This window comes from Daldinia caldariorum (assembly GCF_022478825.1).
Source record: "Daldinia caldariorum strain CBS 122874 unplaced genomic scaffold F4812scaffold_3, whole genome shotgun sequence".
Taxonomy (NCBI): Eukaryota; Fungi; Ascomycota; class Sordariomycetes; order Xylariales; family Hypoxylaceae; genus Daldinia; species Daldinia caldariorum.
Window position 1 is genome coordinate 243,842 of NW_025953039.1, and position 21,674 is coordinate 265,515.

At 47.8% G+C, this 21,674-nt stretch overlaps 7 protein-coding genes across 7 annotated transcripts; 3 read left to right on the plus strand and 4 right to left on the minus strand.

Annotated features, from left to right (window-relative positions):
* Positions 1-34: 34 nt before the first annotated feature.
* On the plus strand, positions 35-1,919 carry F4812DRAFT_260000 (kinase-like protein). The gene is made up of 4 exons (XM_047930794.1): positions 35-419; positions 500-596; positions 698-1,657; positions 1,718-1,919. The coding sequence occupies exons 1-4, from the start codon at positions 352-354 to the stop codon at positions 1,748-1,750; spliced, it is 1,158 nt and encodes a 385-aa protein (XP_047792601.1). The 5' UTR covers positions 35-351; the 3' UTR covers positions 1,751-1,919.
* A 120-nt stretch (positions 1,920-2,039) lies between these two features.
* On the minus strand, positions 2,040-3,165 carry F4812DRAFT_456293 (P-loop containing nucleoside triphosphate hydrolase protein; the record flags this gene model as incomplete). The annotated part of the gene is made up of 5 exons (XM_047936963.1): positions 2,040-2,313; positions 2,372-2,661; positions 2,720-2,760; positions 2,874-3,019; positions 3,089-3,165. The coding sequence occupies 5 exons, from the start codon at positions 3,163-3,165 to the stop codon at positions 2,040-2,042; spliced, it is 828 nt and encodes a 275-aa protein (XP_047792602.1).
* Positions 3,166-5,211: 2,046 nt separating this feature from the next.
* F4812DRAFT_468942 (NAD(P)-binding protein) lies at positions 5,212-6,377 on the minus strand (the record flags this gene model as incomplete). Its single annotated transcript, XM_047938826.1, has 2 exons — positions 5,212-5,909; positions 6,041-6,377. 2 exons carry the CDS (start codon positions 6,375-6,377, stop codon positions 5,212-5,214), a joined length of 1,035 nt encoding a protein of 344 aa, XP_047792603.1.
* A 1,368-nt stretch (positions 6,378-7,745) lies between these two features.
* F4812DRAFT_260041 (uncharacterized protein) lies at positions 7,746-8,755 on the plus strand. The gene has a single exon (XM_047930795.1). The coding sequence runs from the start codon at positions 7,848-7,850 to the stop codon at positions 8,637-8,639; it is 792 nt and encodes a 263-aa protein (XP_047792604.1). The 5' UTR covers positions 7,746-7,847; the 3' UTR covers positions 8,640-8,755.
* A 117-nt stretch (positions 8,756-8,872) lies between these two features.
* F4812DRAFT_449874 (uncharacterized protein) lies at positions 8,873-11,116 on the minus strand (the record flags this gene model as incomplete). Its single annotated transcript, XM_047936024.1, has 2 exons — positions 8,873-10,367; positions 10,437-11,116. The coding sequence occupies 2 exons, from the start codon at positions 11,114-11,116 to the stop codon at positions 8,873-8,875; spliced, it is 2,175 nt and encodes a 724-aa protein (XP_047792605.1).
* Positions 11,117-11,620: 504 nt separating this feature from the next.
* F4812DRAFT_416958 (Zfp294 protein) lies at positions 11,621-17,287 on the minus strand. Its single transcript, XM_047933132.1, has 4 exons — positions 16,772-17,287; positions 14,583-16,711; positions 12,304-14,533; positions 11,621-12,242 (listed from the first exon to the last, which is right to left on the minus strand). Exons 1-4 carry the CDS (start codon positions 17,063-17,065, stop codon positions 11,979-11,981), a joined length of 4,917 nt encoding a protein of 1,638 aa, XP_047792606.1. The 5' UTR covers positions 17,066-17,287; the 3' UTR covers positions 11,621-11,978.
* A 557-nt stretch (positions 17,288-17,844) lies between these two features.
* Positions 17,845-21,309, plus strand: F4812DRAFT_416963 (uncharacterized protein). Its single transcript, XM_047933133.1, has 2 exons — positions 17,845-18,047; positions 18,201-21,309. The coding sequence occupies exon 2, from the start codon at positions 18,243-18,245 to the stop codon at positions 20,931-20,933; it is 2,691 nt and encodes an 896-aa protein (XP_047792607.1). The 5' UTR covers positions 17,845-18,047; positions 18,201-18,242; the 3' UTR covers positions 20,934-21,309.
* Positions 21,310-21,674: the final 365 nt, after the last annotated feature.

Here is a 21,674-nt window from a genome sequence, read left to right on the forward strand (position 1 = left end):
TAAGCCGGCATGTACAATACCTAAGGCAAATAGCGTGATTTCTAGTTTCGTATCCAACTATACGCAAGTAAAGAGGGAACACTCTTATTAGTCTTGGTTTAGGTTAGGTACCTCGCTTTGTACTGTGTTACCTGTCTCCAGGTCTTTTAATACATAACGAAACATCTGATCCCATCACCATCACCATATTCCAAAGCAGGTACCTTAGTAGATAACCTAGGTATCCTATATTCGCGGATTCTCATTTTCTATTTTCAAATCCATGTCATTCTATACTGCCTTTAATACTGTTTTGTATAGAGTATCTTATCAGGTATTCTCCCGACTTACAAAGTCCCAGGGTTAACCGTTATGACGTCCAATTCCGACTGGAGAGCCTCACTCAGCTCATCCGACCGCTATGATAATATCCAAGCCATGTAAGTCCAATCCACATGTTTTTTTTTTCTTTGCTCAACTTTCTAATTTAAATATGTATTAACCTTGCAATTCTTTTCAGAAAAGAGGCCCTTGATAATTTAAGTGATACGGATAACCCTTCTCAGAAAACAGCATTTGCTCTTGAGAACGAAGCTTATAAGGCTTCTACGACGCGTGTAAGTACCTCCTACCTAACCTCGTATCCCCCCTCCCCCCCGTATCTACGGCTTATAATTTGTCCATCTTAAATTCCCGCAAAATACTCACATTTTCATAGGCCGAATATGATGAAGCATGCCGGCGTTTACTAGAGCAAAAATCACCGGTTTCTTCCGAGGCGCAACCCGCCCCGATAGACCCAGTTGTCCCGGAATCTCCTGGTATCACGATAGGTCATTATCAAAACTGTCATCATGTCGCCAGCGGAGTTACTGCTGAAGTCTATAGATCGAAGACGGTGGCTCTCAAAGTAATTGTTGATACCTCCGTCGGCGAACCTCACAATCCCTATAGAGAAGCCAAGATTCTGAAGTTGCTAAGAAAACCGTGCATTCCTTTGCTGGAGACTTTCCGGGATCAAGAACAACGGTTCATTTTAACCTTTCCATTCATGCCCTTAAGTTTAGCAGACATTATTGAACAGGGTCGCATACCAAGAAGCCGAATACAGAAACTTTTCACGGATCTCTTTAATGCTCTAGTCTATATCCACGAGCAAGGCATAATACACAGGGACATCAAGCCTTCAGCTCTCTTGCTTGAGTCCCCCGATGGCCCCGCCTACCTTTCAGACTTTGGTTCAGCATGGCATCCTGAGCTTTCAGTTTATACGGAGCCTCCCAATGGCAAGATCTTAGACATTGGCACCGGTCCGTATCGTGCCCCCGAGGCATTGTTCGGCGATAAATCATACGGCCCTGCAGTTGATATGTGGGCAGCCGGAGCTATGCTTGCGGAATGCTGCCGCGAAACGCCCCGAGAACTTTTCGAGTCGCGGGCGGCCCATGAAGATGGAAACCAGCTCGGCTTGATCTTAAGCATTTTCAAGACTATCGGAAGTCCCACCCGGGAGTCATGGCCCGAAGCGGCGAACTTTAAGACACCTCCATTCGAAATGTATCGAGTATTTGAAGGTCACTCTTGGGACGAAATACTACCGGACGTCGATGAAGACTTTCGCGAACTCGTTGCCGCGTTGGTAGTATATAGCGATCGTAAAAGAGCTACTGCATCCCAAGTAAGTTCTGCCTGTTCTCCTTACAAAATCTATTTTTCACTAAATACTGATACCGTTCAGGCATTGAAATTTAGATGTATGGTAGAGGTGTGAATTATTATCTCGTGACTCATAGCTCTATAATCTCAAACACAACGTGGAGTTGATAAACTCGTGTCGTTGAAAATATATATACAGGAACTTCTGGCCACGGTACCTAAGTAAGCTTGGAAGAGCAGCAGTCCTCAGCCCCCATTACTTGGACGGGCTGGACGCGATGCGCCTTTAGCTTGGATTAATAGGCGTAGTGCCTAATTGTCCCAAGAGCCGACCCCTTCGGACGAAGTATCTCCGTTGTGGTTCAAGCCCATGTACGTATTCGGTGGATATCCTAAGCGATACTTCAAAGAGACAGCTTTCTACTTTTCAAAAACCAGACACCCGCAGCGACGATGGGGGCTATGATGGATGTTGTACCGAACATGCCCTTCATAAATGCGTTCTTCACCTTCGGATTAGCGATTTCGCCAAACTCTTCTGGTGTGTTAAGTGACGGCCACTTTTCGTCAGGTACCGGGACGCCTAGGTACGGGCAGATTTCATCCCATCCGAACCCATCCTCGAGTTTGCAAACTTTCAGCTGCTCTGGTGGGACAAGACGCTTTACTTCCGCGATACTGTTCATAGCACGTTAGAATATACACTTCACAAAAATATGGTATTATTGCAACGTACTAGTTGCTGTAGTTATTCATCAGGTTTTTATGCCCTTCTGGCGTCAGACCGCATCCGTTGGTGTAGTAATTAAGTACCACTGTGCCCATTCGAGCCATGTGGTAGGCGAACGCATCAAAGTATTTGAAGACGGACATCGGAAAGCTCGTTAATTTCTCGGCCATCATGCCGACTGTGTTTTCGAATGACTTCGCCCACTTGTCCGGATTCCGTTCCGTCAGGAGGAATTTGGCGTCTGGGTAGGCTTCCAACGTCGAGCGTAACATGAAGAAAGGCATCTCTATAATTATCTGTAACCCGGTGTTCGTGAGTCGAATTGGAAGAACAAAATTAACGAGGGTCACGTACGTCATAGTCGGCGAACCATTTGTCGAACTCTGCACGGCCATCTTGAAGTCGTGTTAGCTCTCGGTATAGTGTATTTGCCTGTCACTTGCTGATCAAGAACACTCCAAGATACATAGGTACCTTGCAGATTTATATGTCTGCAAAATTCACTTACATGGTTTGCCCTCGTGGAACATCTCAGCGTAGAGCCCGTCGTTCAGAAGTTCTACTTGCTCCGGCCCGGCCTTGATGATTTCGGCCATATGAAACGGCTTGAAGCCCAGGCGCTTCAAAGCCAGGTAGAGGCCATGAGTACCAGTCCTGAATCTCGAGTCAGAAGCTATTTCTTTGACTCTTTACTTGTTATCCGAAGTCTTAGAATTCACCCACCTAGGTGCGCTTAGCACTATCAGCTTCTTAGGTTCGACATGGGTCGGCGTTGGAAGTCGATCGATTCGGCGAGACATGACTGCTATAAACTAAGCTCTCGAATGAAATGTTAGGTTTTGAGATGGCGTGCTATTGCGTGCTAATCTACAGTCGCAGTCGAGATGCTTAGGACTGGGCTATATAAGGAGCCCATCGCACCTCTGTCTACTCCACGGCTACCGGTTCTCGGACCCTTCACATATTCATTTTCTCTTTAGGAGGAGCCCTATGGAACCATCATCCTTGAACAGCTATATTCCATGCGCTGACTCGCTCTTAGTTTCTTCACCGATGTCCGAGCTCCAGTCGGCCTTTGAAAAGCGAATTCTGGATGGGGTATATAGGTGAGGTACTAGGTATTTACTATGTGTAAGTGATTGTTTCGGCCCTACGAGTTGACCTATCGATACGGCGAGCTAGGCGTCGGCATGTAAACGCGCGATATGGGGGCATTTGTGGGCAAGGTGGGCTTCTTCAAGAAGCTGGGCACCACCGAATGCCCGACTTCGCAGGCTTCCTAGGCCAGACTAGGCCCCAGGTTCCAAGGTCCAAGGGAGGTTCAAAGACGGTGAATGAAACCCTACCGATCGGGATCGATGATTGATTTCCGCGCCTCATCTCACAGGGGAAGAAGAAGAATCTCGTGGTTAAACGACAGATCAGTGCTTCCACTGCATGGGAAGCGTCTGGGACATCCCATTGAGCACATCTTACCATCTTCGCAATACCCATCATACCCACGAGAAAATCGATGAGGGGAATAGCTTCTAGCTTCGAATTATGGGTCTTTTGACAGCACGTCAAGATGAGACTATCCACACATCAGACATCAGAAACGGGACGCTATTCTATCAAGACAAGGATGGGTTCCAAGATGCTACTCCGGCTTCGAATCGCGTTCGCGTGTTCTGTGGGTATTGGTCAGTGATGATCAGGACCATATTACTTTTAGCAATGGATTAGAAATGCCGTCTTGGAAAATAGCATGGGTTTGGAACTATATACTACTAGTAAGTATGTATGGGTTTCCCGGATGCCGCCCCGACAGCCGATAGCCGCCGTCGACTTCAATGCTTCGAACTCGGGCTGCCGGACTACTTAAAGTGCCGGGCGAGATGGGTTAGGTATGCATACCTCGAAGGTCACATGCCCCTTTATTTTCCGTTGCCGGACGAGATTATCAAATATTCTCACATATACCGCTGAAAAAAAAAGGTCTATCATTACCATCCTTAATGCGACCAGTATCGAGACGTTATCGAGATCTTACGCTTTGAGGTACGGCAATTGACGATGGAAAAGGATGTCCGCTATATTAGAATTTGCGCGACTTATCGTAATAGAGAGAGCTACGGGGAAAATCCCAGACTATACACGGCACGCATAGGATCACATTCGGAGAGGATATCCGGAAGATCCGGTACCGTCGTTGCTCGGCATAGATGGACTTGATCTTTCTCATGGTTATTTTCGAGACTGGTTAAAGGTCGCCTGCTGCAACACACGCTGCAACGTACCCGGAAATGTTCTAGAATCTATTGTTGAAGGCGTGGTTGCCATCTAGATCAGACAAGGATATTGCTAGGAGAGACGCTTTTCTTGACCTTTCTCCTCTAACAAGGGATTGAATAATGCTCTTCGCTAATCCCAGTCGTCACTGTATCAAACAATTTGCATATAATTCCAGGCGCCTGAATGGTAATATATTCGAAGAAGAGACAAACTGAACGGAGTAATCCTGGAAGCAGGCCTCTCTGATATTCTAACGATAGGTACAGTTCGATAGATAGACTATATAGAGACCTGGACTCAAGCCTTTTTTACACCCTTTCTATATATTCTTGTCACTCTTTACGGGAAGAACTCGATTGTCTTATATAGCTCAGCTCAGCAAAAACAGGTACCTGACGTATAGAACCAGTTCAAATATGACATATCAATGCGCATAAGGTATGTTATATATCAGACATCTACATCCTACTCTGTACAGTGAATCCTACTAGTTAGTATATACATCCCTAGCGGCTTTTCCTACGTGCACTCTCTCTATATAATAATGAAATACGACCATCTAAAAATGAGCACTACCAAGAAGTATGCCCGCCATCTATCACGAGGTTAGAACCTGTCATATAGCTGCTCGCATTACTCAGGAGGAACAGCGCGGCGCCCTTGAACTCGGTCGTCTCCGCCAGCCTGCCCATCATGCTCTCGCCCTCCCACGTGTTCCTCAGGGAAGGCACCTCCTCGAAGTTCTTCAGCACCATCGGCGTGAGGACGTGCCCGGGGCTGAGGCAGTTGACGCGGATGCCGCCGGAGCCGTCGGGCCGGACGGGGCTCCACTCCATCGACAGGCTGCGGGCGAGCTGGATGAGCGCGGCCTTGGACGAGTTGTATACGGACGACAGCAGGCCCTTGTTCGCGACGAGCCCGCTCATGCTGGCCACCAGGCAGATGCTGCCGCGGCACCGGTACCGCATCATCTGGCGCGCGGCGGCCGTCGCCGTCATCAGCACCCCCGTGAAGTTGACGGCGAGCATCTTGGCCGCGTCCGCCGCCGAGTACTCCACCGCCGGCGTCAGCTGCTGGATCCCCGCCGCCGCCACCACCCCGTCCAGCCGCCCGTTGTCGTCCGCGATCTCCGCGATCGCCCGGTCCAGCTCCGCCGTGTCCAGCACGTCCTGCTGCCGGTAGTGCAGCGAGCCCCCCCATTCGGGCACCACTCGCCTCCGGGCTTCCGCCCAGTGCGCGTCGGGTTTCGCTTCCCGGTCGAGACAGTAGACTAGGGTAGATACAAGCGTGTTAGCGAACAAGAAAAAGAAAAAGAAGAAAAAAAGACGGAGGAAAGGAGCAACAGGTGTTCCGTGTCATATAAGGTAAGAGGTAAGTAAGCCACGGGATAAGAGATGTTACCTTTGCCTCCGGCCTCGACGAGACTCTCGGCAAGAGCCAGACCTAAGCCCCTTGCGGCTCCCGTCACGAGGAAGACTTTGCCCTTCAAGTCGAAGTCGGCGAACCGCTTCTGGCCGACATTCACGTCGGCATTAGGGGCCAAGTCGGTCGCTGGGTTTTCTCGCGGGTCTGGGTTGGTTGGCTTCGACCGCGGGCTGGGCGAAGAATGGAATAGCCTTGGTGGTAGTAGGATAGGGGTAGGGAACGGAGTCGCCCGCGAGGAGTGATATATGCAAGGGTGCAATACATCCGGGCGAGTACGAACCACAGTCCGCGCCAATCTCGGGCAGAGAGACATTATGGAGAACTTCGGTACCACCTAATTAACGAGACTCATTCATAAGAGCAAGTATCTCGCTGAGCATCGTTGCACCGGAACGCCTCATAAGTCTACATTGCATCAAAGATAAAAAGTTGGGAAAAACAAAAAGCAAAAACGGGACTTCGTTTTCTCTTCCGGCGGAATTGCGGCACACGTTAGGTTGAAGCTACGAGAAAGCGGCGGGCTCCTGATGTACGGATTCCGTCATTTTGAATGCAAAGCAGCTGGAATGCTCACATTCTTCGCTTCTGCTGAAAAATGGCAAGTCAGGGTTTTCCGATTGATCTAGTTGCGTCAAAACCATATGACGGTATTGCAGTGTGTCGTGTACCTTGCCGACGGTGAGGTTCGCGAATGATGCGATGCGATCGACGTCAGAAAGGCGGGGAATAAATACAATGCCGCGCTGGCTTAAAAATGACATATGAGCTCCGGAAACTTTGTGAACAGATAGCGAATGATTATATTGGTTTCATAGTTCCAAGGTGCACGTAAAGGCGGCGTTACAATTAGTCTTAACCCCTATCTCGCCCCCTATTCCAGTAGAGGAGTTCTATGTACTAGATCAATTAAATATGGGAAGGAAATCTATGTCTTTGGTTAAGACGCCAACAAAGAAGATGTAAACCTATATGATTTATTCGAAACGTAGTATCTACTGTGAAATATACCATTATATTACCTCGGGCTTCTAACATGCTCTTGGGGGAGAGACATGGCCCAGACCGAAAAAAAAGAAAGTGTTGTGACCATCTGAGGAATTGAACCCCAGGGCCTAGCGATACATTATAATGGCAATGCATGAACATACTATAAAATAGGGTAGAGTATATAGAGCAATTTTTAGGTTTAGCGGAGAAAGTCATATGAATCACTTGCTAGGCCGTACCAACACGGCCATTGACCGTCTACCCAAAAAACCCCTTGTCTCTTCAGACCTTATAAAGCCTTGATTTAACTATGGAGATGTCCGCCGCTTGGTAGAGCTATCTTGTGGCCATGGCGTTGAACTCTGTTGCGGATATATAGGAGGTACCTAACCTATCTACCTGGTAGGGTCGTGGTATATTTGCGTTGGCGGTAGCTAAAGTTAAATGTCGAACCCCTGTAACTTCTAGGGAGTAATGTCGTGTTTTCGAGAACTACCCAGCACAATGCCTTTGTCTGTCGAAGTCTGTCGAAGTCTGTCATAGAACATAAATAGTGTACGTATATCCTGACACTGATATAGACGAGGGCCATGCCATATCATCTATTGCTATAGAACGTAGTAGACGTTCCAGCATCAAGCATAGTTCCAGGTATATATTTAATTCAGGTGTCCCCCTTTTTTTCCCCTTGCAGCTTGCCAGTGACCTTGCTCCCATATGTATCTGTGACAAACTTCCTACCCCTCTGAAGTCCATCGCCTTGAAAAGTGCCCCTCCATATACCCTTAAGCAAATAATGGCAGGTGGATTGTTCATCCTCCCCGAGAACGAGAACGCAAGTGGAAAGCGTTCCAAAGAAAATGATAATAGCAGTAGGTTTCCGATTATCAAGCGAGTTCGTCGAAGTTACGAACCAGACCCCTCAACTCGACGGCCACGCGGATCGCAAATCCATCCGCCGGTCAAGAATCAAAGAATAGTACGAGGGTATCAGTTTTACCGAAATCCCGGGGGCACCAATATCCCCATTAAAGACACCCAAAGCCGAGCATCTTCTAGTAGTTCGACAGGCGAACTCATCCCAGGCAGAACTTTCAAGGTCCCTTCTGGAAGTTCCAGCGAAGGGCAGTTTATTCCCGGGACGACTTTCCGGGCCCCCTCCGGATCCTCTGGCAGTTCCACGGAAAGATTCACCCCAGGCGTGACCTTCGCGGTTCCTCTAGAATCCTCCAGCAGCGAGAGCCGCAGGTCCTCCCTGGCTCTGGAGCGCATCTCGTACGAGGAGATCATGCACGACATCGAACTGGCCCGGAAGGAGCTCAGAGACGCTCTATCGGGCCGGAGGTCTTCAAGACGCCTATCGAACCTCGGCGAACCCATAAGAGAGCTGACTCGCGAAAACCTCGCGAGGCATCGCCGAGCTGAGAGAAGGCGGCTGGTCGAGGAAAGGCGCAAAGCTGCGAGCCAGCCTCCGCCTCCGCTTCCCAGCCTCCTTGGGGTCAGGTACAGCCACAAAAATGCTCCTGTCTTCAGAAAAGTAAACTGGGACAAAGGGGCCAGTCAATCTTATGAAGATGACAACGTGTAACCCGTATGAAGGAAAGTACCTTAAACATCTAGGTAATTATTAAGAGAAAAAGACCCTAACCGCAACGTACGAAATCAACTTTGGTATTGGTATCGATCAATTCAATTATTCTTTAATACCCATGATAGGATGCGCCGCTATGGATGGTACTGTGAGAAATATGCCGCGCGATGCTGAGATGGTTAGTATAATAATATAAATGCGTAGACTGTAGGTAGTTATATGTTAAAGACTCAAGCTTGTTTAGTCCGTAATTCCAGCCCGTATCCTACGTCTTCAAATTTCACGGTCATGGCTCTAACCGATTTCTTCAGGTACCCTTCTTTGTCTGCATCCCTGAGCTGCGTCCGCGTCTGGACGTCGACGGAGTGCGTCAACGTAGCGATCAGGCTCGTCTTCCAAGGATTGAGGCGTAGTCTATGCGTATCTATGATGGTCCATATGCAGAAGAGGAAGCCGAAGGACAAGGTGATCAAGGGGAGGATCATATAATACCAATTAACGCGGATATGGATCACCCACTCCTCCCCAACGCCTGGGGCTGTTGCATTGGAGATCTCGCGCATCCAGTTGGACACTGTCCAAGCGACCTGGTTGAAGGTGGCCGACAGGTCTTGGCTTTGGTATAGAGCCTTCGCGACGGGAACCGCGTCGGTGTTCATTCCCACGGGCCAGGTCATAACCGGGTTTAGGAGATCGTCATTGACGAAGCGAACCGTGCTTCCAATGGTGTTTTCCGTCAGATTGAAACGGCGCCCTACATCTTCGGGTAGCTTGTGCTTCTTGATCTCGTCGTCGGGTATGAACAATACCAGATCGCTTCTCTGAAAATCTCCATATTGAGAAAAGAGCGAATAGTTGTTCCACTTCTCGTAGTCGTCGAAATGCCTAACATCGCTGATATTGCGATATGAGCCAAAGTCCCGCTCAGCCCAAGAGGCCACGATCTTCTCCGTGAGGACACCTTTTTCGACGACAGACTCATATGCGTTGGCGCAGAAATATAAAGCACATTCCGTTGCTGAAACGGGGGTCTTATCCCATATCAGCTCTCCCGTTTCATACTCTTGAGCCGCTCTCAGAATCTCCACTGCAGTGATCATTGTTGTCAAGTTTTGGTACGCGAGGGTAAGCTTCGGGTCCGTAATTCTTGTTGCGGACATGAAGGCGACTTGAGAGAAAAGAGTCTTGCCTTCGTCCAGGTCAATATCGGCTGGGTTGGAAAGGTTGAGACTAGGCAGTGAGTTTATGGTGTAGTTTGCAACTATATTTTTAGTATTTGAGGATAGGGTCCCCTTGTTTGATCCGTATTCATGGGACCGCTTCACGTGGTCGGTTATGTTGCTGCACGAGCTGCAAACGGCCAACGAGGTAAATACGGGCCAGGTGCAATTGGCAGTAGGACATGTGAATGAAGTAGTTGGCTGCTCGAGTCTTGAGGAATTATAGAACCCGTTGTTGAAAGAGGATAACATTCCTAGGTCCGGAATAGAAAGAAAGGGATCAATGGACAGAGTTATTTCGGAGGGCGTCAGTTGTAGCGCTCCAACTCCCGTCGAGGGGTCGCCTGTGTATGAGCCTACGTCAAGGTTCTCGCTGCGGCTGAGTTGGATCATGGGAGAGTCGGCGCTCGGGTCACTTTGTCCTGGGAAGGATATAACGGCTTGTAGGAATGGTTCGAATGCCATTAATAATATAGTAACCAAAGCACCGATAGCTATCCAATGACTGAATAAAAGAATTAGCTTCTGGATTATGGAGGAAGATAACGAGGTACCTAAGGAGCAGTGAGCTTACCGGATTCGAAGCCAAATTATAAGCCACAAGCTCCCCCACGGCCCACGACTAGCCTCGTCAAACCTATCAAAAGCGACGAGGTTGTCTGGTCGCCTCTTGAACCAGTTCCATTTAGCCTGTCCAAGACACGAACTAATAGCAAATCCTAGCGATGTTCGAGAAACAGCGCCCAAACCGGAGATTATAACGTTGACCGAGACGGAACCTTTCCAGTCAGATAAGGGACGGCCGTCCACGTAGATCAACAGCGCTATTAAGGCTGCTAATGCCCCGAAGCTAATGACCAGCGCTCCTATCTCTAAGTTCCAGTTGTGTCCGCGTGTCGATATGATTTGGGGTTTCGACGTGGATTGGGTTAAGAAGAGAGGGTCCTCGGCGCCGGTGCCGGCATATTCGAACTGAGTATAATGTTCCGAAGGTGCTCGAGAGATCGGTTTACTGCTAATATTCGGGAAGCTAGACCCGGGCTTGTCTTGGGTATAATATGATGATGGCGCCGACGCCGGCACCGACTCATAATAGGCATGGGCCTGGGCATGACCTAGATCCCCATGGACTGGCTGATATTCGAAATTACCGTCGGATCGACTCGTGTGACTGGTGTAATCATAATATTCAGGTTGGGAACCGAGATGATGGATTTCGTTACTTCTACTTTCACTATAGTGGACGTTCTCCATCGGATTTTAATAAGCTATCATGTAGGTTATGGTACTACGTAGTTTATGTATATACCTCTAGGGAGGTAGGTAAGTAGGTGGGTATTGAATGGAGAGGATGTTAGATGCGAGGTTGAATTCACCAACAGGGCATCGAGTAAACTTATACTAGTCGTTTAGATCAGATCGGCATAAATACAACGCGTCGCACCATGAATTTTAAAATAGTCTAGAAGCCTTAAAGCGTGCTGTTATGTTACATTTACGAATGATTGGGGGCCGCCTCTCTCGTCTCTCACACGTGCGATTGGGACACGCATGGAACATCAATTCCCAATAGGGCTGGAACATGTTGGAATGAGTTGCGATGAGCTGGGGTGGGGTCGAGGAGAGGATCCAGATCCGGATGTATGAACCAATAAGGGAAGCTAAAATCCGCTGGAGAATCCTACCGGTATAAAAAATATAAATAGCCATCAACTCGATAGAAAGAGGCTTAGTATGTCGTGTTATCCCCGCTAGTGGTGAGAATTCATACATGTAGGAGGTATGTATATTTAACTGTTGGTCCGCATGTGGAAAAGCTCTGGGGAAAAACGAGATTACTGCCAACTCAATTCTAACCGGTTCTCCTCCGTTTCAATTGTTCATTGGCGTCAAGAACCTAGAATAGAATAGCTAGAGTAGCTACCTAGGTAAGTATCATAGAGCTAAAATTCACAATTTTACCAGCAAAGGTGACCAGCAGAGGTACCGAATATAATGACACGGAATATTAGGCGTTAACTACCTGTATTATTACCATGGCCTCACCAATATACATTTAATCCGTTTGTCTCTTTTACAGAGTGGCTTGGAACTGGCTTGTTCTGTTTCCCTTTCGTCAAGTATTTCGCGCCGCTCTCCTATCCGATCCCAGATAGTCTATCGGGTTGCGACACAGGGGGCAAGTGTTCTGGTTGCTGCTTTGGAACCACTTGTAAAGACAGGTCCGGTGGAACAGGTTCTTGCACGTCTGGCAGCGCTTATCCGGCGTCTTCTTATCGCTGCTGATGATGCTATAGCAAATGGCGCATTCGGTTTGCCCTTTCATGGCGCCCACTATATTACGGCGGAAGGTCGTCAGGCCATCGATAATGCTGCCACCCTGTAGTCAAAAAAATGAGATACAATATTCAAACCTTGTAAGCGATGCCATGTAAACTCACCGAAAATGTGATCACGGCCTGTGTCGTCATGATCCAACTCTGCCATTTCCTTTCGTTAACTGCAACACGGTTCACCCCTGATACCGAAACATTCTCAAGAGGAAACTCCTGCGGGATCCGTATCGCAATCGACGCCTGTAGCTCATCTACCTCGTAGCCTGCAGTAACCTCTTTAGCAGCACGGCTAACTCTGACAATTAACTTGTTTTCGCCATCCGCAGGTGTCTCCTGAGTTGTATCCCATTTAATAACGTCGTCCAACGCCTCTGATATGATGATAGGGGAGAAAAACTCCGTCATCCATCCTTCGACCGCAATCTTGGTCTGCTTGGATCTGCATTCCATGTACCATGCTTTGAAGAGACTGGGAATGTATTTTAATACTAGATAGAATAAATGGATGAGGAGCCACTGCATGTTTCTTTCTTCAGTTTCGGCTTCGGCAAGCTTGATGTCATACTCTTTAATGTGCTCCTTCGTAAAACCAGCCTTCTCTAAATTCAGCGGATGAGCTGCGGAATGACCTAGAACATCGAAAGTAAATTCCATCAGTGGGCCAACATAGTTTGCAGCTTTCAGGTTCTCTGCGTAGTCGCTGCGTACTTTAAATGCCGCAGCCCCGAAAGAGTCAAATACTAGATGCCACGAAAGAAGATAGCAGCGAACTAGCAATGGGAAGCGACCAAGCGCTTCATCCGAGTACTTTTCGAGCGTTGGGGCATCAAGAAGAAGAGATAACAATTCGTCTGGAAGTCGAGCTTCTTTCTTCTCTATTAATACGTCCAGTGATAGATCCTCCTGGGCGGCAGGGAGCGCTTTGTGGAGAATGCTAAACGCTGCCGTTTGGATGCCCCGCGAGTCGCTTGCTACTAACCCATATAACTCCGAGAGGTCCTTGATGTGATGTAGAGGAAGCTTCTCTACTAGGCGGCAGATAATCGAGTCGACGATCTCCAAGGGTTGCGTACCTATGTCCCTAGGAAGTTTGAGCAGCTCAATTAGTGCAGCCGACCTTTTCTCTGAGGATTCTTGCAAAATATCAACAAGGTCGTCATTGGGTTCTTCTAGCGATTGTAATGTGATAAACAGGCGAAGGGAAGCGTGGATTTCGGGTAGTCGACAATCGAGTGTTCCGGTCATCGGTTTCGTCCAGAGGTACAGGCAAAAATCAATGGCCTTTTGCCAATAGGGACCATAGACGTCCTTGACGCATGGGAGTAGGCGCTGGAGGCTACGACAAGCTTCTGCTGCGAAACGGTAGTCAACTTCTTCTGGAGTGTCTATCCATGATGTAATTTGCTTAACTGCAAAAACCAGCCGGTTGTTCGCAACTGGAAGCTCTCCGATATCAAATATCTGCGTACAAGCGTTGAGAAGCACGAGCGTGGTCAGGCTTTTCTCCTGGCCGAGGTTCGCTCCCGCAATATCGCTGACTAGGCGGTTGCAAAAGTTGTTGACAACCCTTGAAGCCGAAAGCGCTTCGCCCAGACCACTGAGGATTGCGATGGCAGGGAAAACAGTGGAGGCGTTGTTCTTTAGTATGTCTAAATCTGTTAACCATTGCTCTCCACTAGATGGAAAGCCGTATTTCTCTGCCAATGCTTGAAGAAGTTCACTTAAGGCCCGCGCGTAATATAGACCCATAGGTGTTAAGGATCTTGACTCGTTGAGTAACGTGCGTATGATGTCGTACATCAACCGCGACTGTTCCGTGTTGGAGCCATCCCTCCAATTTGCTGCATCCTCTGTCATATCGATAATGAACTTCCGCGCAGACGAAACTAATTCTTCTGCATCTGATAGTGAAGTCTCGGAAGAAAGCGAACTCCAAATCTGATTTTCGCTCTTCACTGTTATTTGATCTGTTACTAACCCTACGGTCAGGCTTAGATATATCACAACCTCCACCCGCTTCGGAAGCGGCAGGGCGTCGAGCTGATAACCCGAGGATAATAGTTTGGTGATATATAGCGCCATGCGCCCAGAGATTGAACATCCATCTCGATCTCTTCTTATAGATGTATTTGGCGTTGCTGTTGTGGATGTAGGAAGAAAATAAGCACCGCCGATAATACTTGTAAAAGCAAGAGACTGATTAGGTGTCTCTTGCAGAAAGAGAGCCAATTCTTCCCTCCATATGTTCGTGTCTGGTATCAAATTTTCTAGTTGTCCATTATTCTCAGCATTAATACCACAACTTTGAACAACTTGCTGGACGATAGTGTCGACGCTGCAACATTATTAGTAGGACTAGAGAATAATATTAAAGTGGAACATACGTGAGCGAGCTCGAATCAGCAGTAGAAATACTTCGCTGTACGAGGCTGGATAGTCGAGAACTTCCGGTTGAAGGAGTTTCCAACAACCCCTTCAATACGGCGATATCGGAATTGACATCAAACCGTTCAGAAACACTCAGTAAGTTGGTTATTAAGTTCATATGAGTTACTTCGTCCTGTAATAATAGATCTGGCTTTTTCTCCGCTATGAGACGCAGACCCTTGATTACACCTGGATTTGGTTGGCCTAAGGCGTTCATGATGCGATTTCCAAGTTCTTTGGCAAGTCGAGTTGCGGCAGCGTCTGTCAAAGTATCAAATGTCAATACCGCATCAAAAAGGTTCCAACCTAAATTAACGGTGCCTACAGCACACATCAAACACAGCTTTATTAATTCCGCTTGTAAGACTTGGTCCTGCCGGGCAAGAGCACTGGCGTCATTGGTGGAAATGATCGTAGTGAGGGCTGGCAAAGCACCAGTGTCATTGATATACCCTAGAAGGGCTGTGATGTTTGTCTTCCAGATTTTCTCGTATTCCTGCTTCTGTTCGGGAATACGACCTAATAGGTTGATGACTGAGAAAATGTATGGTGCAGCGGGCGACTGAAGGAATTCGACTCCATTACTTTGTAACGCGTTTGTGAGGTAGTCAAATACATTGCTTGTAGTAGTAGAGGATTGCCTAAAAAGACGCGGAGCCTGCTTGAAAGCAGATTCCACAGTAGCTGCTGCTCCGAAAGGTTTCCATTTCCTTGTTTCTAACAATTTGAAGATATCCTCGAGTAACTCTAAGGAATACTTGGCAGGTATATCTGGGATGGGACGGTCGGTCCCCTGTGTTCTCTCATGGGCGTCCGAGATTAAACCCGTAAAAGTAAACCATCTATCTCCCTCGTCGGCTATGGTCTTCTGCGACTTTTCATGCTCCTTCGACGCCTCGGGTAACGAGTTGCGGATGCGGGCTCTAAAGTTTTCTTTCCATTGGCCCCATTCTGAGTCTGTAGCTGCTATTACTTTCTCAAATGGCGAAGTGGCTGTCGATGTATATGCTCTGATTAGAATCTGTACCTGGCTTCCAGATGCCCATATCGATGTTTCAGGGGTCGGATTGAAATAATGCGCAATCAGAGGAAATATATCTTCTTGCACTATCTTAATCCTATCATCACCAGAGCTCATTGCCTTGATGAAGTTTTTGGTAGCATTGAGATACGTCGACCAGCCATCAATAGCACTGCTTCGGGGTTCCTCTCTCCTGGTCAACCCTAGCCTCATAGATTTTAAGAAGTCCAAGGAGCTGTCCAGATCTTTCGGAAGTATGTCGGCCGGTATTACTTCTATCAGGCGATTGAGCGCGACCCAAAACTTCGGTCCTGCACCTTGAGAACCTTTCTCCAAAAAGGCCCTTAGCCTTGAGGCCAGTGATTTCTTTCCCCGATATTCAGAAGTCCAGACTGTTGGATGTCTAGCAGTCAATTCAGTCAGTGCGTCAACATAACTGGCTGCGGAACCAACTTGACTACTCGTCAAGCCTTCGGCGACAAAGTTTTTACTAAGTCGGCCGAGATCCGCTTCGATTCTGCCTGGCCGTTTCTCAAGGCATGCGGTCAACAGTTGACAAGACAACTGTCTTACGACGATATCATTCATGGACACACCCTTCCAGACCTTATCCTGCTCGAAGAATTGGTCGTAATCGTCTTGATACTTCTCAAGATCCGGAGGATCAAGCTTCTGTAAGAGACCTAGGACTAGCGCAAGACTACTTCCTAGAACTCGATAGGATTTGGCCTCGGCATCGTCGGCGCTTGTGGATCGCTCGTCGCTAAGAGTTTCTGCAGTCTCCCTTATAGCGCCAGACGCATAGTCTAGGATCTGTGGTTGACACCGCTTCCAAAACTGAACCACTTTCTCCGGGGTTGTGAGAAAGGAAGACAGTCCTTCCGCGGCCGCACGAGATACTACCTTATCCCTATCGAATGTACCAGCAAGCCAAGAGCCCACAATCTTCGGCACATGTCTTTCTGTACGCTTGCGACCGGACTTCATTAACTCATATTGCAATATGTGGGAAAGTTCGCGAACGCGACGGGCATTTTCAATCGAGATGCGAGGATATAGCTGGACCTGTTATACACATTACTAACTAAGTACGACATTATACTGATTCATCTGGTTTGCACGCACCCAAGCTTCTAAGATGGGCTCCTCTACCCCTCCATCCTTATCGTGTGGATGGGCTTGAACATAGGACACCAATTCTTCTAAAGCCTTTGCTTTGGTTGTAGCATCTTTCTTTTGCAGATTCTTGAGGGATACGACAACATTGGCATTGGAAATGGAGGACAGATCTGGTGGTTCGGCTAAGTAGGATAGATCGGCACCTCTGGAAGCAGCTGAGAAGGCGCCAAAGGTTTTGGATCCAAAACTTGTAAAGGTGTTGCTGGCGACAGCACGCGATTTGCCGGGTTTACGACTCATGGCAGTGGGAGCAATGGGTTAAGTTGGGTTCTTGAGACGGCGCAGCTCTCTCTCGTTTGCTACGTCATGCGTTGCCAACTTGTGCGCAGCTATGCTGGAAAGCATGCGCTCAAGGTCCTGAATAGGAGTTTGTACAAAGAGGAGGGATATAATAAAGAATTCGCTGGTTTTGATCAAAGCTTGTATTACTGTTGTTTTTTCGTGAATTGGCTTGGGATAATTTGACCCCACGGTGGGGTTTAACCGTTTTTTTTGTGACGTCGCCTTTTTTTTTTTATCCAATATTCATTGGATTATGTAATACAGGTCTATGTATGTACACCGATTGACTCATAGCACGTGCTCCAAATGTTCAGATTGAGCCGAGTATTCCCGCATTTTACACATGTCCAGACCTAATTCGGACAAAGTAATAAGGTATAAATAAGTTAAACAGTCAATTTTGAAAAAATCACATAAACACCGTCACTATATTGAGATTATTATACGCCTAGAAAAAAGGGAGCTTTGAGAGAAAAAAGGCATTAGCTAAACAACGATATGTGGTAGCAATATGGGGACCTGCATGTACCCAGTGTAATGTACAATTACGTATTCAGGTACCTAAAGACCTAGGTAGGGGTGAACGGCTTACCCCACGGGTGTCCCCACTATCCAAATTGGGGCTTTTAATGGCTTCTTGTGTCGGTTTTAGTTAGCATCGTTAGCTCTCTTCTCCGCACTCCTACAAACTGATCTTCCCGTCTCAACCCGTTCCCGGGTTCCCCGCTTCCGTAACTCTCCGCCTACCTGAGGCCACCTGCAACAACTCCTCACATTCCCTTCCTTTCACAACTTTCCAAGTTCCAAGAACCCAAGCGGGGGAAGATGGATACTTGACTTCAATCCAACTACAATCCAACTACAATCTCATCTTTCCTAGCTAGCAAGTTGATGAATTCTTCCTTACTTCTATACCAGGTAGTCAACTTGTTAGCTTCGTGTAAGTGATACCCTTCCTGGTTGACCATCACCTTCATTGTCTTGTATCAATTGTACTATATCAACCTTACCTTATGGTGGCAACGTCTTTCCTCTTTCTAGCTTTGTAATTATCGCATATCCACCATTGCTGCTGACGAGTGTACTTCTTCAGCAGCCGATATATGATGCTCCTATTGTTTACGACTCAATCAATATGTTAACCCGCACCGTTTGTCAACCATCGTCAAAAGCGAGGTCTCTTCAGACCAGAGCTGCGGCCTGTGGTGCTCTACGGCCTGTCAGCAACTCGCTACTAAGGGCCGGTATGAACCAGCAGATCCGCAGCTTTCGCTTTGGTATGTGGTCTTCCTACATTGACCCTGAATTCCAAAAAGAAATCCGACATCGCCAGCGTATTCTCAAGCATAAATATGCCGAAGCAATCAATGGGAAACTATCATGGGACCAGCGTTCCATCGATGGACATCCAAGAGTCGTTTTAAAGAATATGCTTCGTAGGTATTGGAGTCCGCGATGCGGCTCGCGGTTTGTCAACTATGACGAATTGAACGGCCGGCAGCAACAGAGTCGAATAACTCCGGATACCGCAAACGTACGCATGAAAACATCCTGGGGCCCTAATTCATACGCCTCTTGGATGAGTAATTGCGGCGATTTTATGCGATATTCGTCTACTTGGTCGTGGAAATCACGACTGAACGACAGGGTGGGCGTGGGTTATTATTGGGCTGGTAAAGCTTTCGAAGATGCGACTCCTGCTAGGCAGAACCAAGCTGAGGAATCAGAACGTACTTTCGATCCATCGCCTAGTGAAGATTATACTATTGATCCGATCACGAACCGTAAAGTTTCGAGAGGACTCGACGGACAAGTCGTCGATTCGGCGTCATCGCCAACCAATTCCTTTAAATCGTATAGGGCTCAGTTCTCTGCATTCGCCCCTCCTAAAGATGGAGAACATCCAGGTCCTACTTATTCTGACGGCCCACCGCCTTCCATAGAGCTTAAGGAATATGGCCACATCAAAATTGATGAGTTACCGTCTCATGGCACTAGTGGCGATCAGGATGGAATACAGGGGTTGGGTGATAATGCAGAATCTCCCCGATATCCCGTGATTCAAAGTGAAGAGTACGCCCTAAACCATCTCCCGCCCGACGAGCCAGACGAGCAGTATGATGACTTTCATAGATACCAAGCATATCAGCGCGATGAAGTTGACGAGCGAGCACCGGAGCCGACGAAAAGCTATGAAGATCTCCATAAATATAAGACGTATGGGGCTGAGGAGGCAGAAACTGCGGAAGCAGCCCAGGGATACGAAGACTTGCATGAGTATAAACCCTACCTTCATAATGAAAATCCAGGAATCGAAAAGCAAACAGAACGTTATGATGACCTCCATGAGTATGAGCACTATAAGGACGACATTGTCAAGCCAGCCGACGAGTCGGCACCCAAGTATGAAGACTTGGATAAGTACGATGTAAAATCGTTTCCGGATTCCGTGGCTGAAGAGCAGCCTTTCCAACAATATGGAGACCTCGATAAATACAGAGTTTTCAGGGCTCAAGAGCTCGATAATGCAGTTCCGGAGGAACGAGATACCGTTGCAGAATCGCTCTCGGAGTTCGACGCAAAAGCTCCAGAGCCGATTTTAGACAAGAACCCAACGTCAAGCATCTTGGACGGGCTTCGGAAGCTTAATCTCAACGATGCGTCGCAGCTGTCGTCCGCGCAGGCAAGGAATCAATCTAGTCAATCAGGGTTGACTGGTAACTATGTCCGTGATTTCCCAGATGAATTTTCAGGTTCATGGAGTACGCCAGATAGAAAGACACTGTACATACAGGAGGCCGAGAAGCAACATTCAGATCAGCTATCCAAGTATATGAACTCCCAAAAGTTGGAGACGAGCTTGGACAGGCAGCAGACTGAGCCGAAGCTGGAAGCGGGTCCCAACCAGCCAGAGGTAAGGTCTACGAGACGCATGTTTGATCATTACTCTAGAGCGCAGGCCGAAGTTGACCCGTACTCTAAAGAACCACAGGGCTTGGAAACGTCGTACACCAGGGAATGCGACGGGGAGCCACAACCATTAACATTCGCCAAAACATACGCTGGCGACTCGAGGGAAGCAGTACCGGAAACTGTATCAGCGGAAGATGCTAGCCAAAGGATCCTCGACCTGAAGCCGCTGTATTTCAGAGACCCCGAGGTCGACGGACGACCACCAAATTTATCGCTAGAATCTGATATCACGCCTGAACCCAACCCAACTACCGAGCCGACGGTGTATAGGATCCTAGCCTACGACCCAACAATGCAAAAGATCGATGTTGCCGAAACCACCTCAGTCGTACCTGATCAAACATCTCCACTATCTCCAGCGGAAGTGCTTCTCCGTCTTTCAAATCCTACTAAGTTTTTCCCACACTTCGCGCCCTTACAAGCCGAGGGTTTCGAAATCGTTTCTGGCAGTGGAGACGTGTTAGTCTTTCGTCAAGTCCGACCCGTCAAGGCAACAAGTCAAGGGGGCGCGTCGCCAATTAATCCTATAGATATGATGGGAAAGCCAGCAGCCTTACCAAATGCGGCCGCGTTTGTATCACCTACAGGATTTATTAACTATGATATACCACAGGCCGAGGAGGAGCCTCAAGCGCCTGCTTTCCGCTCAAATATCGACGTCAGAAGAGAAGAACCCGTGTTTAGCGGGCCCAAATCAACCCGCGATGAAGCACGGGACCATGCAAAGAACGGCGTCGGCAAGCGAGTGTTAATTGGCGGTGCTTGGGTGGCCGGAATCTCGTACGCTCTTGGTGTCGTGAGCGAATACTTCATAACCGGCGGTGCCGATGGTCGGGGGCCGACTGGCTTCTGATCGATCATACTTTTACGGGGAATAAATCACCTCGTCTTGCAAGACGAATAAAACGCGGGGCGGATGACATAACTTATAGGAGTATGGGGAGTTTGTACAGCATTATGGTGGTGGGTATGTGTTCTCGGGTTCTTCTTTTTTTGGGACTGGGTTCGGGTCTCTCAGGATGCTTCAAGGTATCAATAGGTATTCCAATTATTCTTAAAACTCGCATTCCGCTGTATAGTAGTTTTTTTGGTCGGCGTATGACTACCCCTTCTCCGTTCTGTATACTTTAACCAGCGCTCCCTGAGTCGGGCCCGGCGTTATTTATCTCTTCAATCTACCAGTATTTCGGTTATCACATCAATGCGTGTAAACGAATATGGCTTCGGGTGACTGGATATTTCACAGTACAAGTTCTAAGCCGAGGTTCTTTCGGACTTTTAAGCGCAGATTAGACGTATCCGGACAATCCTATTGATTGGAAAAGACTACAAGGTGGTTTGTCTATTGGACGGTATGGCCCAGGTGAGCAAACTACATCTGCTTGGCTAGTATGGAGGCATCGTGACTTTGGAGTAACAGCCTCCATTGGCTACAGCGTGTACTGATATAGGTATAAATGTGCAATTGATGGGTAATACATCGCCTAAGAAATGAGATAGGTGCTAGGTAAATAATGCAAAGAAAAGAATAGATTGGCGTAACAGCACTCTTCTTTCGATCATATTGCCATTCCTTTTCTTTTCTGCCACCTTG